At 34.9% G+C, this 19,357-nt stretch overlaps 1 protein-coding gene across 9 annotated transcripts in view; it reads left to right on the top strand.

Annotated features, from left to right (window-relative positions):
• Positions 1–19,357, top strand: part of LOC121370381 (protein phosphatase 1 regulatory subunit 12A-like) — a 94,775-nt gene that overhangs the window by 43,112 nt on the left and 32,306 nt on the right. For 8 of the 9 annotated variants that reach the window (XM_041495564.1, XM_041495568.1, XM_041495567.1 and 5 more), the window contains 4 exons: positions 3,215–3,302; positions 8,101–8,310; positions 12,347–12,441; positions 13,265–13,336. In XM_041495564.1, the coding sequence (XP_041351498.1) occupies positions 3,215–3,302; positions 8,101–8,310; positions 12,347–12,441; positions 13,265–13,336 (465 nt within the window). The remainder of the gene's footprint in view (positions 1–3,214; positions 3,303–8,100; positions 8,311–12,346; positions 12,442–13,264; positions 13,337–19,357) is intronic. The other variant, XM_041495562.1, reaches the window with a different exon arrangement.

Here is a 19,357-nt window from a genome sequence, read left to right as displayed (position 1 = left end):
TCCAGGCAAGTTTCTATTTTGTTTTTCGTAATGCTCTGAGACCTGGCTACTATTTAAGGGAGGCCTCTATTCCAGGCAAGTTTCTATTTTGTTTTTTGTAATGCTCTGAGACCTGGCTACTATTCAAGGGAGGCCTCTATTCCAGGCAAGTTTCTATTTTGGTTTTTTTTCGTAATGCCCTGAGACCTGGCTACTATTCAAGGGAGGCCTCTATTCCAGGCAAGTTTCTATTTTGTTTTTCGTAATGCTCCGAGACCTGGCTACTATTCAAGGGAGGCCTCTATTCCAGGCAAGTTTCTATTTTTTTTTTTTTTTGTAATGCTCTGGCAGAGCAGACCTGGCTACTATTCAAGGGAGACCTGTATTCCAGGCAAGTTTCTAATTTATTTTTCGTAATGCTCCGAGACCTGGCTACTATTCAAGGGAGGCCTCTATTCCAGGCAAGTTTCTATTTTGTTTTTCGTAATGCTCTGAGACCTGGCTACTATTCAAGGGAGGCCTCTATTCCAGGCAAGTTTCTATTTTGTTTTTCGTAATGCTCCGAGACCTGGCTACTATTCAAGGGAGGCCTCTTATCAGGCAAGTTTCTATTTTTTTCTCATCAAAATTTTCAAAAATGGCCTTGCTGTAAGGTCATTTTCTAATGTAGGCTTCCAAAATTGTTTGTACCTGTGGAAACCTCTTACCTCAATAGGGGCGAATTATGCTTTAGGTAATATTTAAATGTTTATTATTTGAAATTATCAAATTTACATGGACATCAATTTAGATCTACTTGGTGGGGTGGGTTTTTTTTTTTGCCGGGGGGTGGGGGTCTGTGCAACTGGGAAACACCCCCATAATCTGCCCTGGCCTCAATGAAAAATAAAAAAGCCTTCTCCTATCTTGTTGTTCTTTCCATGCAATGAGACTGATAAATATAACGTGTTCATTAACATCACAAACCTACAACAGCATAAACAGACATATGTAAGGCAGGCATTTAATCAAGGAAGGCATCTATTGAAGGATTTACAGTATTTATCATTGCATATCTGTGGTGACCAATATATCGGAGAATTACTGAATGACTTATAACACAGGGCTTCTAGATTATTTTAGCCCCACTCCCATGGCTAGTGATATTCAAAGTTGGCTAGTAAATAACTGCTATTGCCATGCGACGGCTAGTGAAAAAAAAGTTGTCAAATGCTGCATTTAAGTCTTATTTGGTAAATATGAATATCCTACCTCCACCCCCACCCCCAATCTTAGTGTTTTTAATCTCTTTCTCTCTCTCTTTAGGTAACATATCCGATTATTACTAATAGTAAAATTGTATTCAGTACCGGGTAAAGTAGGGCTAGTGAATTTTTAATTGTGGCTAGTAAATTTTCAAAATCTCTGATCCCATGGCTAGTGGATTTTGTAAAAATTCTAGTTCTAATTACAACATCCACAGTTTACTATATATATGTATTCTAAATATTTCGGCTCATCTGCAAGTTATCACTGTTTACTAGCTCTTGCATTTCATATTCTTGCAGATAATAAGTTTATTAGTAATAGATGTCAGCTACCATTGGAAAACCAGTTTTGTACTGCAAGGCTTGGACGAATTTGTTTCCTACGGACATTTTGAAAGGTTTTTGACAACGGAAAAAATATACATATACTTTGAGCCTGCCTACAGCAATTTTAAATCATTAACTTTTGCAGCAAATAAACACAAAATTAAAGACAACAAAATTATCCCTTCATGAATACAACAGTAATAATTTTTATCCAATGCAAAACACTGCCATAGGTAAAGCCACAAACCTACAGCAATTCATATTGCACATGCAACATTGGCTACTGGCGCCACAGTTAAGTTCAAGCTGTTATATTGCCTGTACACTTGTATTTATGATAATCATGTTCATTCCACATCAGTTGTGTTGATAGTTATTATGCATACTAATGAGTTAATTTGCATATTTAACGTTTGTGAATTTTGGATATGCTAAAGTTATAGGATACAATTCTACTTCTTTTGGTACCAAAAAACCTTTTATACCAATTTTTTTTCTAGATTGAAAGTCATTTTAACTACACTAATAGAGTGTGTGTGTGTGTGTGTGTGTGTGTGTGTGTGTGTGTGTGTGTGTGTGTGTGTGTGTGTGTGTGTGTGTGTGTGTGTGTGTGTGTGTGTGTGTGCATGCATGTGCAATCTGCATGTGGGAGTAAAGGAGGTGTATAAATAGTTTATTAATCTAAACCATCTTGACCATCTACATACATATAAGATTAATACTACAGAACTGCATTGAAAACAAAACAAGGTAGACCCTATGACATTGCCTTGACTTATTTTGAAGGAGTGTCTTGTTCTCATGTTGCACACTTCTCTTCTTGACAGCTATTTATACTGAGAGATAAATGCTTAATGTTGTATAATGTGTGTTTGATTATTAATGTAGATTTTTTGTTGCAAAGTTTGTATGACTACATTTGTATGAAGGATAGAGGTAAGATGGTCCTTTAAATTATGGTTTAGTATAAACACCCGATATACAGATGGCAGTTATACTAGTGACCAATTTCTGATATCATTATCTTTTAATAAGATCGTGTTAACTAGACAGAACAAAAGTTATTGAAAGAAACACATTCATTGTTTAAGGGTCATATCATTATAGTTTTCTGGTATGTGGTTTAAACAATATTTATTCCCAATTATAATGCTGGTATGTACACAGTTCTGCTGATAATTCTACATCTGTTAACGGGGAGACATTAGTATACATCTTTGTTTGCTGATGATTATAATGCATGATTTGTGAGAATTACTTCAGGGTTTTATCACGTACCAGTATGTTGCTGGACTATGATATTCAGCACCATTTCCCAAAGGCTGCATGTATGTTGTGTTTTTTTATTCCTAATTTTGAAGACAAAATTTCCAATTTAAATGTAAAAATGTCCAACTTTTAATTTGTGTTATATGCATATGTTTAAATATACTGAACACCAAATAAAATGCGAACATAATTTTTTATCTATAACATTTTTTTTTTTTTTTTTAAGGAGGAATTAACACATTGAAATTCAGGAGAATTTGATATTTAAATTGAATCAAACATTCCCAATTTATTATAGAACAAATCTACATTTCGAAAAGTAAGACCCATTAAATTTAAGGAGTAAAGCCTTGTACTTAAAAGTGTTTGATTGTCTATGTCTGTTGTTTCAGGATTCTCGAAGCAGCTTTCGTCGATCTCGAGATTCTACACGAGATAATTCAAGTAGTTTGGGTAGTCATACGTCAGATAGCATATCATGTGAGTTGAACAAACTCTGTCTAAAATAATAATTTACTCGTTACTTTGTTATGCCTGGTGGGTCGGTGTGTGTGTGTCTCTGTCTCTGCCCCTCTCTTTCTGTCTCTATCTCTCTATCTATATGTCTCTCTCTCTCTCTCTCTCTCTCTCTCTCTCTCTCTCTCTCTCTCTCTCTGTCTCTGTCTCTGTCTCTGTCTCTGTCTCTGTATCTGTCTCTGTCTCTCAGTGAGTTTCCTCTGTCTTAGTTTGTGTGGTTCTTAATCATATGTCCAGGGTTGAAAATAAACATGAAAACCAAGGTCGCCAGCAGGGCCAGGTGAAGAAAAATCTTACTGGCCTTCTCAAATTCAACTAGCCCTCTAATTGTCACATTGAAATTTAACTGCACAGGTAAAATTAAAACTATAGTGGGTTTTTGTTGAATAATAACTGTTTGCATTAAAGAAAACCGATGAATTGACGTTGAACTTAATAATGAATAAAGTAAATTGATATAAAAACATGTTGTTAAAGGAGACCGGACACCAAAAGACATGTAGTGTGTAATGGATTAAGTTAGCATCAAATACCGCATTACTCTAACGCCCTGCTCGCTGCGAGGCACCGGTCAGCTGCACGTCTTAGGTTTGGGGTAAAAACAGAAGTGGGCGGGATCATGCATATATCTGAACGAAAGCAAGGCAGTACGTCATCGGTGAGAGTTACCAAGCAATACCAGTACACGTGTTGATTCTTTGGTTGTGCCTTTTAGTCTTTTTTTTTTTTTTTTTTTTAGTCTCCAGGTTTATCGGAAATTTAATTTACAAGATAATTAGTGTTATTATATACTGTCGATGTAATTATATGATGGTTAACTGTGCAGTGTTTAACTGCAACAGTAACAGCAATGCATCCCAAGAAACGGCCAACATCATGGTTTCAATTTCCAAAAAAAAATGAAAGTTGTTTTAACGCATTATTGTCGTCGAGGACCGGCCTCGGTGGCGTCGTGGCAGGCCATCGGTCTACAGGCTGGTAGGTACTGGGTTCGGATCCCAGTTGAGGCATGGGATTTTTAATCCAGATATCGACTTCAAACCCTGAGTGAGTGCTCCGCAAGGCTCAATGGGTAGGTGTAAACCACTTGCACCGACCAGTGATCCATAACTGGTTCAACAAAGGCCATGGTTTGTGCTATCCTGCCTGTGGGAAGCGCAAATAAAAGATCCCTTGCTGCCTGTCGTAAAAAGAGTAGCCTATGTGGCGACAGCGGGTTTCCTCTAAAAAAATCTGTGTGGTCCTTAACCATATGTCTGACGCCATATAACCGTAAAATAAAATGTGTTGAGTGCGTCGTTAAATAAAACACTTCTTTCTTTCTTTTATTGTCGTCGAATGGGCTTTACACCAACTAAATACAGCAGGTTATGGTACATTTACAATGTGAAAATTAAAACAAGTATGTACTTAAGATATACATCAAATAAAGGTATTGCAATTTGTTCACATACGAATATTTAAACTTCACATTTATTTACCTATAATTACCAAATTAATTTTCACCGACAGCCCATAACGACTCCATACTAATGTCTCTTCATCTAGTTGGTTTGTTAACCTCATAACAAAACACCTTCCAAACGTGAATTATTACATTAGTTAACAATGTTTATCGTCAGTTCAGTATATTGTCAGTTCAGTATATTGTCATCAAAATTAAAATGCTAACACTTTGGCAGGAACAACATATGTACTCTGGCCAGAAGGAATAATGGTTAAATAATTTTAAAGCTAATGTCGAATGACGGACCGGGTATAAATTCTACATCAGATTTTGGTTACAATGGCAAAAGCAAAAATGAATGTGATAAAGAAAAGCTCACAAATGAGGGGCACCCCTCTATCCCTCTCTCCTCCTCCCTCCCCCCCCCCCCCCCCCCCCCCCCCCCCCCCCCCCCCCAGTTCCTACGGGCCTGTTTTATTACATACCTCAAATTATTTTCTGGCAGAAAACCTGATACCTTTGGCAGAGGTTGAAACAATTGGTCGTCTAATTTTCGACTGTTACCATAAAATAATATAATTAATCACTTTTGGCATCTAGCAATTTAAAGCAAAATTAACAATAGTTACCACATGGAATAAGTATCATATATTATTTTGTTTTACCTGTAATATATTTTCATCAAGACTTCCTTCTTCCTCCATGAATGATTAAAGAAAATAACACCGGATATATTGTAATTTTTTAAAATTTTATTCCAATATATAACAAATGTGTTTTATGTCAGTATGTGGAGCAAACTACCTGAAACAGTTGGTTTGAAATCATGATTACAAAATCCTAAAGATAAAAGGAACTGGTTCCTAACTTCACCCTTTACATATTATCTACATTTGTATAGGCCTGTAGGAACGATATTTGAAGAGTGGGGGGGGGGGGGAGGAATACAGTCTCTAGTGAGGGATACAAACTAGATTTTTACCTTTATATCATCTTTATTTATGCAAAATAGTGAAAATTTAAAACATACATTTTCATTCTAGAGTGTATGATGGAGAACAAGCCCCTAGGCCCGCCCCTCCCCAGTTCCTACGGGCCTGTTGTATTTTATATTAATAAATGCAAAGACTACATAATAATATTGTCGATAAGACATATTAGTTGTAAAGTGATTGTCAGTATGTGGCAACACTATAATATTTTCCAACATTTCTGTGTTTCTGTACCTGGCTGTGGACAGTTTCGGCAGACTGGTAACACATTTTCTTAATAATTAAAAGTACACGGTTTAACCAAACACATTAAAACTTGGAGGGTAACTAGTTAAGAGAACAAAGTTTTTTTGTTAAATTATTATATCTTGCTTTGGTGAGGAGGGGACGCTTTTTGCAAATTTGTGAAATCAGCCTCTGGAATATCCACTGACATGTCATATTTACATCTATGCTGAACAAGATTTATGATGAAATATTATTACATTTTGTGTGCTTTTCTTCTAATTAGGTCCATTTGCTTCAGTTTACATTAAAAATGTCATAAAAAATTGTTTAAAAAATGCTTGTATGCTAGTCTATGACCATGTGGCTTCCTCGTCTTCGTTGGCAGTTGATTCATCCGAATTTTCATCTAAGACAACATTTCCAGGATTAGGAACAAAGTCTCTGATAAGTGGTTCAGACTGATACGGTTTGATGCCATTAGCACAAGCTGGACACAATTCTTCGTCACTCGAATCGCTAAGTTCGTCCATGCTGCTTGGTAGTTTCTTCAGTTTTCCTCTCATCGATGATGTCACAGGTCTAGCTCATCAATTGTCGACAGTTTCCGGCAAACATCGGAGATCGGCGAAAAAAAACCCCACCAAGACTGGCACGCTTAACTTAGTCAATAAGGGGAGCGCGGTAGTTGCGTGTTGTGGTTTATGACGGCAAACAATTCATTATGCCATATATATGGTTTGGTGTCCGGTCTCCTTTAAGTTTTAAACCGATACCAACTCGAATAAAAAAAAATTTGAAAAAGAAATCCAGTATAAATAAAACGTTTCTTTACAAAGTACCATTAAATGAAACATATTAAATCTCATTTTCAATACAGGATAAAAGATAATGCAGTAAAAACAGACTAAATGTAGAACTGCTCGTGCTTTAGTAAACTAGTCTGGGAGTGGCAGTCCTCTATGTGGCGATGCAAGAGGTATGGAATAAACTTTGTGGTGATACAAGAGGGGTGAAATTCCCAGCAAATTATTTCCTCGGGAGTTGCTGTTCTCCTAGATAGAGATCCATGGAATCATCCACTGTTTTGCCAAATGCTCATTAAATTCTGCTTTGTGCAGAGATACGGCCTTGACCATGTATTACGGTTGTGTCATTCAGATTATCTTGGATGTTCCATCATTTACCTTAAAACTTGTATCACAAAAATAAGAGTTAACCTATGCAATTTGATGGTAATTTATAAAGAATTTTTGTTTTAATTTACACTGCTTTTTTAGGCCTACCCCCAATAAAGTGTTATTTGAGATGGTGTGGGTTTAAGACTTAAAAAATGTATATGTTTTATATGAATTTTATCTTTATTCATTATGTTGGTGCTGTCAAAATATAGTACATGTTCTAGGTCTTCTGCTGCCAGACTGTAGTTCGCGCCAACATAGACGCAGTGTGTTTTGTCACATTCAATTCAGTATCAGTTTTTTTTTAATTAGTACCATACTCACCAGACCATAAAATCAATGGTCACCCAACGGACTACCTTTGTAAAATACTTAGTTGCCCTTAGCCAATAAAGGTGACCGGGCAACTGCTAATTTTCAACCCTGTATGTCTGAAGCCATATAAATGTAATTAAAATATTAAAATAAACATTCCTTTCTTCCTGTCTGTCTGTCTCTCTCCCTCTACAAAAATAAATAATTGCCAAAAGGAACTACATTCTATATTAGGTTTAGATATCATTAAATAGATTTAATTCTGTTTTATGTGAAACATAAGTGGTAGCTACTTTTACTGTTGTTTCCTCCCAACAGCTTACATACCTCATAGTCATTCTATGTTATGTGTGTACCAGTGGTTACTTTTTTATTGGTTTCTCCCAACAGCTTATATACCTCGTAGTCGTTCTGTTCTGTGTGTACCAGTGGTTACTTTTTTATTATTTTCTCCCAACAGCTTATATACCTCGTAGTCAATCTATGTTATGTGTGTACCAGTGGTTACTTTGTTATTGTTTTCTCCCAACAGCTTATATACCTCGTAGTCAGTCTGTTATGTGTGTACCAGTGGTTACTTTCTTATTGTTTTCTCCCAACAGCTTATATACCTCGTAGTCAGCGGAATGCTGTCACTAGTTCTGACCCCGCCAACACATCTAGTCTGACGGCAGGAAGCACGGGTCTGTCCCGCACGTCATCGTTACGCAGTCGCATACGGAATGGCGAGCTCGATGACACGCGCAATGAGTTGTCGTCGAAAGAACACAAAACCGATACCAAAGAAGATAATAAAGATGAAAGTAAGAAAGGTGTGTGTGGCATAGATTTCCACAGTCCAGGTTTTTGTGCTTTTTATTTTGGTTATAGTAAATTAGTGTTACAAATAAGGAGACGGAACAGATGGGGTTTTTTATTTTCGATATATTGTGTATTTTTACTAATGGCAATTAGTGTGCCATTACTTCATGATAACACCAGTGTTGTACCTAATCTAAAATAACAGTTGGCAGTAACACAGATAGACAGAAAGGGCGATTTTAAACCAAAGCTGGTTTTCCATATATGTACATGTCATCCAACTCTACTATAAGTTTAGCAGGTGAATGTTTTTTGCATGTGATTGATGACGGATAAAAAAATTGTACATACGGAAAGTCACCTTTGTAGAAAGGCACTTGTTTGTCTTGTTCAAGGTCAGGGTTCAACAGCCCCATTGACACCCCCACATATGAATAATGCTGCCAGAAAGATTTCCTTACTAAATTACATATAATATGCTGTTCAATTATTAAATGCATTTATATCATTACAAGGGCGGGTTATAGCCCAGTGGTATAGCACTTGCCTGATGCGCAGTCGGTAGAGCTGGGCGGTATACTGTATATACCGTTCGGTATCGGTATTGTGTCAATACCGGTTTACCGTACCGAGCAAATTTCAAAATACCGAAATTTCGGTATTTTAAAATATTTCCCGGAAAGCACTAATAATATATCTGACGAACGCAAAATGGGTTGGTATAAATCAGACGAGAGCCTTGTGTATAGAATTTAATTGTATTTAGATGAAATTAGCGGGTGAGCCTTAACACAGGCGTGCATTTTAAGCCGAGTATACCGAAAATAAAGCTCGATATCGGTATCGTGTCAATACCGAATACCGTACCGATACCGAGGTAAATCACCCCAAAAATACCGATATCGATACCGAACCTCAAATTTCAATACCGGCCAGCTCTAGCAGTCGGTCTGGGATCGATCTCCGTCAGTGGACCCATTGGGCTATTTCTCGTTCCAGTCTGGGCACCACGACTGGTATATCAAAGACTGGTATGTGCTATCCCTTGCTACTAATGGAAAAATATATACAGTATATATAATGATATAGCAACAGTTTTGCTACTTTAAAAATATTTATCTTTTTCCCCATTTAGAAATTATTTTCAAGTGTAAATTAATGTTTAACTTAATAGAAGATTGTCCACAAAATATAAAGGGTTATACACAATCTCTTGTGCTGATGACAGTTTCTTTCTTCTTTTTTTCTTGTAACTTCTTTTACTGTGTTAAATATTTCCCTATAGGAAATGCTTTCATTGTTGTTTGTGTAAAAGCATGTTTAGTCCATTGTGTTTCTGGGGGTTTTGGTACATGTTCTTGTCTGTTTTAATTTTTAAATACCTGGTGTTGTCAGCACATTTAGTGAACTGATGCAAAGTTCCAGTGTATTTAGATTTACAATGTGCATGTTTATATGCTGTGTATTGTTTTGTTGGTCGTCTGTTTTTAAACAGTAAGTCAAACTGGAATTGGATCAGGGGTGGAACTGTAAATGATTGTGTATTATTGTCTTGATTGTGACAGCTAACTCACTTAGATTATAGTATTAGTTTGTGGGGGTTTTCGGGGATAATACCACTGAGTTTAGTTGTTAACTATAATGATTTAAAACAAAATCTAAAACTTTTGTAATAAATTATTATAGTTGACAACGAAATACAGTGGTATTATTCCTATTCTAATAGTCCTACTAGGACTCTGTAAGAATTTTATTGGTATTTTCATTAAAGATATCCCCAAATCTTAACAACTTGAATAGCTATTCTTCTTGCATACAATATTCAATGAAAACACTTGTAATAAGTAATAATATGACATAATCTTATGCTTTTTTCTTCTTCTTAATATGATGTCACTAACTTAGGGGCAAAGCAAATGGCAAATTTGTCAGTACTGTATTTTGAACATGATTTTTCTTTGTAATACAGTATATACTAAAACAATAATTTTCGTTTGCTGATAATTTTTGTTGAAAACAGTATGGATATTATTGGAATTTAGTTATATGTGAAGCTGTTTGAATCTAATGTTGAATTATTTCGAGGAATTCATCTGGATTAATTTTGAACAAAAAACATATTGAGGGATACATGTAGGTCTATAACTTTTACTCAAAGATTTTTTCTGGATTTTTTATAAATATTAATAAATATGTAAAATAATAATCATATGCGAAAAGGTATATATTATTTTTGTTTGTTTTTCTAATTTTGCTGATGTTTTAGAGCGGTTTAAACTTTAATGTTGCTTAAAATTATGTTTTAAAAAATTGATAATCATTTCCATCTCGTCTTTATAACAAAGTTTATTATCACTTTATTGTCCCAAAAAGTATGTTCTAGACAAAAATTTTGTATTTCTGATTGTGATACAATTATACAGTTATATTTGATGAATCTGCATGTGCCAGTTTGGGCACACAGATTGAAAAACTGCTAGCTTGGCGACCAGTCACATTATCGAATTGACAGCAGCGATCGACATCAAATGGACCTTACTTTGGGCGGGTGGGTGCTGCTAACATAATGTTAAAAATTTACAGTGGAACAAAACAAAAATTATATTCATCTGAGGTTAGCAATTTTTATGAAAATTATTTGTATCAGGGTTTAAACATAGTGGAAGATGCAGAATTTATCAATTAAGACACTATTGAAAATACCACATATCAGGCTAAGTGACATAAGATTTGTATGAGTACTTGGATTATTGGCATCATATTAAATCCTGATTGCCCATGACAGCATACATAAATCATCCAATTTAACAAAAAATTAACCAATAGAAATTAAGCTTATATGCTAGTTATATTAGAATTCATGTTACTAACAATTACTCTCCTTGAATTGGTCTCAGGCAAGTGATGGGGGAGCCAGAGAGTTTGCTCCCCTTAACTGGTGAGGTCTGGTATTTAAAAAAAAAAAATTGTATAAATTAACCAGACCTCTTAGCTAAATGTACTTCTTCTCTCCTCCCCCCCCCCCCCCCCCCCCCCCCATCCATAACATGGACAGGTCCAAATATAATTCCTCTTCCTTAGTTTTCTTTTGCTCAAGATTATGATCTGGATGGGGTTTTTTTTATGCACCCATTTTTATCCAAATCAATACAAGTTTAAGAGATCACTACACAATTTTAAAACATTAAACAGTAGTTGATAAAATAATTTTCAGTTGACTAGCAGTGTCACTAATCAAAATTTTGCAAACAGAATGTTCCCTGCAAATCATCCTGATGGCTCTCATTCTATGGTGGATTGTCTTTATCCACTCCTCGTCTTAATTATGATTAATTAATCTTTAGTTTTGGTTTTCTTGCTAGTTATCTCAGCCAGTGAACTAAGTGGTGATCTCAACTTGAATTGTTCTAAACACATATATTGACGCTGCATCGTTCTAATTGCTGATAAAAGTGGAAAACATAAATGTGTTATGCTATAAGACATGCATTTTGTTCTGTTTATATAATCTTTTTAACTATAAGACATTCTTTGCCAAGTGATCTGCACTTTCCTGGAAAGGTTTAGTAGAGTGGCAAATTGATTGGCCTTCATTAACATTTTTACTAAATTGTATTTTAAAGGGACATTCCTGAGTTTTCTGCGATTTTTAAGATGTTATCGACTAGCAGACTTTTTAACGATTGTAATTACATATCAAATATTTTTTTTTTTCTGCATAAAATATTAAACGTGTTTCTGATGGTCTAATATTTGTAGTATGTTAAATTTCTTACAAATATTAAGATGACCAGAAACACATTGAATATACAGACACTGATATTCTAAACAAGAAAATATATTTAATATGTAAGTTTAATCGTAGAAATATTTTATTGGTCGGAAATATCTTACAATGCAGCAAACTCGGGAATGTCCCTTTAAAATATCATGTGCTTGCTCATCTAACACCATTATAGGAGAATGATCTGCAGGTTGTCTTGTCAAGTTGATGTAGCTGATGTCACAGACTGTTAAAAGTGACACTGAGGGTGATTTTGCTTACAGATGGCCATGAGGAGAAAAAAGAATTGTCGTTAGTGCGTGCACGGCGGGCGAGGCGAGAACGAAGATCAACGGGTATAGTCAGCTACGATCCCGAGGTGAGTTACAGCCAGTAGTCCAGTGTTGATGAACAGTTTCACTGGTTTCCATCATATCGTATCATATCCTATCCTTGTTATTGGTCCCCTACAGGTCAAACCAGAGTTGACTAAAGGTTTCATCTCCATCCGTTTGTTTGTCTATCTGGCTGTCTGTCTGCATGTCTGGTTGTCCACCTGTCTGTCTATCCATCTGTCCTACATATAGTTTTCCAGATGTTTGTTTTTTAACAATGCCCCTGAAAATTTTTACAGAGTTATGGCCCTGAACTTAGGAGATAAAAATATTTGTTGGACCCAGTAGAGGACATGTACAGAGTTATGGCCCTTGAACTTAGGAGATACAAAACATTTGTTGGACTTGGTAGGAGACATGTATTTCTTTAGCAGTATTCTCAGAATGCTTGTTTAATGTCAGTTTCAAAACCAGTGTAGCAAGAGACTTGGAGCATTCGGCCTCCTGAACATGCATCAGTATGAACTAGCACTGATTTAGACACAGGTTAAGTCAGACAAAAAAAAACCCCACCAATTATTAGCAATTCAGTTTTGTTTTAAAATATGCTGCCAAATGTGTTTTAGACAAATAAAATAAGGACTCATTAAACTTTCTGGGCCAAAACAGGCTTTGTAAATTCAGCCCTGAAATTTTAATTCTTCCTTTTGGAGAATTTATTAAAAAATATATTTGATGCATCAAGAATTTGCATCAAAAAAACAAACTGAAAGATTCTCACAATTAGGTCCATTTGATGAGAACCATTTTCAAAATTATTTGTGTCATTTGATCATGTCTACAAGGCAAGACATGTTATGTTCACAGAATGATGAAGACAAGGAGGGGAAAGAAAACAAACCTGAAGAATCAAGTAAAGAAGATCAGACAGATTCTGGGGTAAGTTGATAATACATTATCACTTTTTGCTGTATATGAAGAAGTTTGTTTTGTTTAAGGAGCACATTTATTAATTAATCATCAGCTATTGGATGTCAAACATTTGGTAATTCTTACCCGTAGTCATCAGATGAAACCCGCTACATTTTTCCTAATGAAGCAATGGATCTTTTATATGCACTTTTCAGAGTCAGAAAAGCATATACCATATGCCTTTGTCCAGTTGTTATGTTGCTGTATATGAAAATATAGATGAAAAAACAATTATCCAAAAAATCATTTAATGCTTGCAAAGATTAACATTTTGTTATGGGTCCATGGAAACCTGGACCCGTATTCTTAAAAGAGTGTAACATGGCAGTTAGTCTGTCATACAAATACATTTATGCATGAGCAGAAACGTAAATATAAACATAAAAGTAAACATAACTTAGTTGGACGTTAATCGTCGATTCTATCTTTGAATTAAGTTAATTTAATTGTCATTAGTGAGATATCCTTTCTTGTTTGGTTAGTGTACTGTAGAAAAATACATTCTTTACCACTGTCTAAAATAAGAAAGAAAAAAAAACAAGAGTCAAAATATTTAAGGGACTATCGTAAGTTTGCAGCCCATGTAACATGTTTTTGATCAACAGAACATTTTTAGCAGCTAAAAATACATATTAAATTTTTTAAATTGTATTAAATGTCAGTTTAATCATCCAGTGTATGTATAAACAATGTTTTTCTTGTTATCCTAGTGTATTTAGTAGCCCAAACTATTTTACCATCCAAATAATTCTGTACGTATCCAAAAATGTATATTAGGAAGTAAAATGAAATGTGATCTACAACAAACATTAAAAGTTATAAAAACAACCAGAAACAGATTCTGTATTTAGAAACTAATATTTTAATTTTTGTTAAAAAGGATTTATTTGGAAATATGTTATAATGGTTGCAAATTCAAGATAGTCCTTTTAAGATGTATATTGTGACATTTGTGCAGATCTGTGGACTAATACTTAACATATATGGTGGAATGTAGGTTTTTCTAGTGCTCACATTTTTAAAGATAGGAAAAACCTGCAGAATTGTTTTCAATTGCAGATTTTAGTGCTACCCAAAAACTATTCTTGCTCATGTTCTTTTATGTAAAATTAACAGTATTCCACCTCCACACATACACACTGTTATAAAACCCTACAAAGTTAAAATTGATTGAAACATAAAAGATTGTGGTTTTTTTTCAAATTGACATCTCTTGGATTTCAGCATCTTTTCCTAATGGCCACATGCACAGGCTGGATTACAAATAATTTAAAAATAAAAATGTTGAAATCATAGTAGTAACTGAACGGGACTCTTATTAGATTTTTAAAGTTATTGCTTTTTAGTTCCTCATAGCTAGTGATATGTTATTCCACAATTACACCAAGGATAGAAATTGTTTTAATAAAATAGAGTTGTTTTATGCTTGAATGGTGGCACATCAGTGATGGCAATAAAATCCGATATTTCCCTAAATATGGTCAATAATTATTTTTTACGTCCATAAGACTCGTACATTCCTACTTTGTTTATCAGAAACAAAATGCTTTCAATTTCCTATAAAACTGAAGAGATTTAGTAATGTCCAATAATCCTATTATGTTGTATGGCAAGCAGAGGATACTTTCAATTTCCCATAAAACTGAAGAGATTTAGTAATATCTAATAATCCTATTATGTTGTATGGTAAGCAGAGGAATGCAGAAATAAGCAGTTGAAACATTAAAAAGACAAAAATTAAATTAGATACACTTTGACCAACAAGAGTGTCCAAATCATATTATTAACAGAATAAAAAATAAAGATGTTAAATCTGAAGAGTTACTAATTACCTCCAATGCATTCTTTATTAGTATCATAGAACCCAGGGAGTACCGAATCTAACAAAAATTTTATGCAGGGATGTGCCCACGCCGGGCGGTGCCGGGCACGACTACCCACTTTAAAGAAATTTGGGCTTTTTGCCCGGCACTAATATTTTGTCAAAAAAATAACCCCAAACTTAGTTATTTAAATAATATGCAAAAAATTCTATGAATATTTTACTAAACATTTGTTGCAGACATAAAACCAGTCTAGCAAGCTTAGTACAATCGAAAAACAAAAAAGCTCGCTAGACTGTTTTTTGCGCTACACGTTAAACCAAACGGCCACTTCGGGAACCAGTCCAATAGTTTGCCAACGTTAGCACACATAATATCTCGGCACCGAAGACATTCGTAACCATTCAGCCATTCTCGTCAGCGGTGGAAAAACACTGATATTCCGAATGCTTCATCTGTCTTATTTATTCATTGGCTACTATAGAATATATCATCCAATCAAAATGCTAAATACATTTTCTCTTTGCGACATGACTAGTACTACTAGCAGACGACACGGTGAAAAATATCAACAATGTCTTTACTAAAATACTTCCAGAAAAGTAGCAGACAAAATTATAATAGTGAATGTGAAAAGATAGCAGAGCCTACAAGGTCTGTTGTCGGCAATAAAACTACGTCGTCCGTTTTGAGGGAAAGTGTCCAATCTACCTGTATCGATACGTCACCGGTTAGTTTTACAGGAACTGTCAAAGATGTTGACAAACAGAAAAATACATACGAATAAATTACACCGTGTTCTAAAAAAATGAAACGGGCAAAGTCTTTTAATATAAAATGGAAATTAAACAGGCCCTGGTTAATAAATATTGATGGATTAGGAATGTTTTGTGAACTTTGCAAAAAGTATGACAAACGTCCTTTTGATCGCGATATTTGGAACAAACAACCATGTAGACGAATCCGACTCGAGAGTGTTGTCGATCATGAAACATCCCATGGTCACATTGATGCAGTACAATTAGATCTTGCCCAATCACACACCAGCAACATCGCTGTTAGTATTATACCAGAAATACCACTGGCCTCCATGTGCCAAATTTTTGCATGCCTTTACTTTTTGTGTAAACAGAGAATAGCACATAAATGAACTTTGAACCATTACTCGATTTACTGGATTATTTGAGGTCAAAAATTAATGTTGGTCTTAATGCTATGTACACAAGCAGGAAATCGATCCAGGACATGCTGGAATGCATGTCTAGTGTTATTGAAAAGAATATACTGAGTAAACTGAGAGAAAGTAACCACTTTTCTCTCATGTTCGATGAGACAACGGACTGTTCTGTGAAGGAACAAATGGTTTTAAGAACTCGATTTATTCATAATGGATCGATCTATTGAGGTTAGGTTTTTGAAAATATTAGACTGCCTGAAAGTTCAGTCAAGTGTTTCAACTGAAAAAAAATGACATTAATGACAAACAGATGTTAATAACATTAAATGCTGATAATATATCTAAGCATGTTACTGAATTTGTTGAACAAAATCATTTGAAATATACATGCCTGAGGGGCATTGGAACTGACGGTGCTGTAATGACGTGTTCGCAATGGGGCTGTTAAATTAATACAGAATAAACAGATTATTTCTCAAAATGCTGTGGGTGAATTACATAAATGTGAGACAGTAGGCTTAATTTAGCTGCATCTCAGGCTTGAGATAGCATACCATATGTCAACAAATTCAAAGCTATTCTTAGACAGTTGTATGACTTTTATCATATTTTAGTGCTGTTAGGTCTGCAGGACTTAAAGCTGTCCAGCAACTGCTTGAAGAGCCTGAGCTTAAGATACTTGAGCCTTCATCATCAAGGTGGCTGAGTGTTGGAACATCAGTTGAACGTTTGAAGAATATTCTTAGCAGTGTCATTATCAGTCTTGGGCATGAATCTGAAGAAAGGGGGAATGCCACTGCCAGTGGTTTATATACTTTCCTAAGCCAGTATGAGTTTGTGGCGATTCTTCTGTTTTGTAATGTACTATTAACGGCCTATCCAAGATATTTCAAATCAGTAACCTTGATTATTCATTGGTTGCAAATGTAGTAGCTTCTACAATTAATAAGATTGAAAAACTGAAGGTAGAGGATGGTGATAATCTAAAAAACATTACAGATTTCATCACAAAACTAGAAAGGTTAGGAGTTGATATAAAGTACAAAAGAAATCTATGTCAACCAGATAATGATCTTGCCATAGTAGCTAAGTGTGACTTTGACAAACATGTGAAGACTGTCTTTCTAGACAAAATCATTACAAACATTAAAAATCGATTTACCGACAATAATATCATGGAGGCTTTCAGCTTGTTTGACTCGCAAACAAATGATGGAAATGCAGATGACTATGCAATTAGTCACATAAAAACACTAATCCAGAGATTTGGTGGCTATGAAGAGGCAAATGCAGTTCAGGAGTGGGGTGATTTTAAACAATACATGAGTGACCACATGCATTCAAAAATTGCTTCAGATGTTGTTCATGATCTAGTTGCCAACAAAGGCTTAAAACTTGTTTATCCAATTATGGCATTTCTTGCAGAGATTTACATGGTTCTACCACCACATACAGCAGACTGTGAAAGAGACTTCTCCCAAATGAAACTGATAAAAACAATTCTTCGCAACAGAATGACAGAAACGACTTTAGACTCAATTATGAGAATTGTAATTGAGGTTCCTATAAATTGGAAGATTTTCCATTTGAAACAGCTGTTAAAATATGGTCAGAAAAGAAAAACAGATGCCTTAAAGTTTAATACACTTTATTCAACTGTTAACTGATTGGCACCAAGTAGTAAGTTATTGCCTTTCAGCCTTTGTAAATACCAACTCAGTACTTTCTGCTTTTTCTGGGATGTTATATCTTTTCATTTAGCAGCTCATATATTTGCTAAATAATATAAACCTGAGATATAAATATAAATTAGAAAAGCTAATTAAAAATAACCCAAAAGACCGACAAGAGCATCTGCAATGTAAAAAAAACGTCAATGGGGAGCATGCATTCAGCCCTCCTAAATTTATTGAACGGACCTTCGAATTTTGCCCGGCACCTACATTTTCCTAGGCACATCCCTGTTATGTATCATGTACAGTATGTTTTGCAATCTTTTCAATATTCTTTACATAATTTGATGACTACATGTACTTATATTGTGTGTGTGTGGTATTTGCAGAATTAACTTTAATAAGAATAAAGTTGTTATATTTTTGCTGAAGGACGGAAAAGTTCTTTGTGGTTATTACATTAAAATTAATAGTTGACATTGCATTACGTTAACCACTCATTACTTGGATGGAATTTTTTCTCTTTGTTTTCATTGGTTAAAACTGAGGGCAATATCAGTTTTGATCGGACCAGTGGAACCGACTGAGGGCAATATCAGGCCATGTGACTGGTTTTCGACCAATAAGAATACAGATATATTGTCGGTGTGTAATAGTTTGTGAAAAATAGGACAAAGTCAACAAGGCTACATGGATGACATTTTTAGCTTGGTAACAGTCATGCAAGAAATTATCAAAAGTTGACAACATAAATTTTGAGTTATCTACCCTTAAGCCTCATTTTGTTATTTAAGTGGCAGCATAACACGAATGAATGAATGTTTAATGACACCCCAGCACGAAAAATACATTGGCTATTGGGTGTCAAACTATGGTAATGCAAACAAATAAAGTGATGATCAACATCAATATAAGAATTCAAGACTGAAATAAAAAAAGAATGTTACACCCCTGCACCATGGTGAGGTTACAGTACGCGTAGGGGCAGCAGCATAACACATGCACAATTTTTTTATCAGTAATAAAAATAACAAGTAGCTTGAAACTGATGGATTATTTAACGGTAACCTTGTAATGATCAAAGAAAAATTTGAAAAGGCATTTCGGTATTTTATAGTTTTTAATCAAGACCTATGAACGTGATTAAATTACAAAGCTATAGCATTATCAGAACAGTGCGTAAAGTGCTTTACATCGTTTCTATACAGGTTGGCCTTCGTGTATGTGCGTCAAAAATAAAGACGTTTAGAGAAAAATAGCTGAGGTAATAAATAGAATAACAAACTCTGTACCATTTATTTTAAATTTATGTCCC

This window comes from Gigantopelta aegis, chromosome 4 (assembly GCF_016097555.1).
Source record: "Gigantopelta aegis isolate Gae_Host chromosome 4, Gae_host_genome, whole genome shotgun sequence".
NCBI classification, from domain to species: Eukaryota; Metazoa; Mollusca; class Gastropoda; order Neomphalida; family Peltospiridae; genus Gigantopelta; species Gigantopelta aegis.
This window is presented reverse-complemented; position numbering and strand designations above follow the sequence as displayed.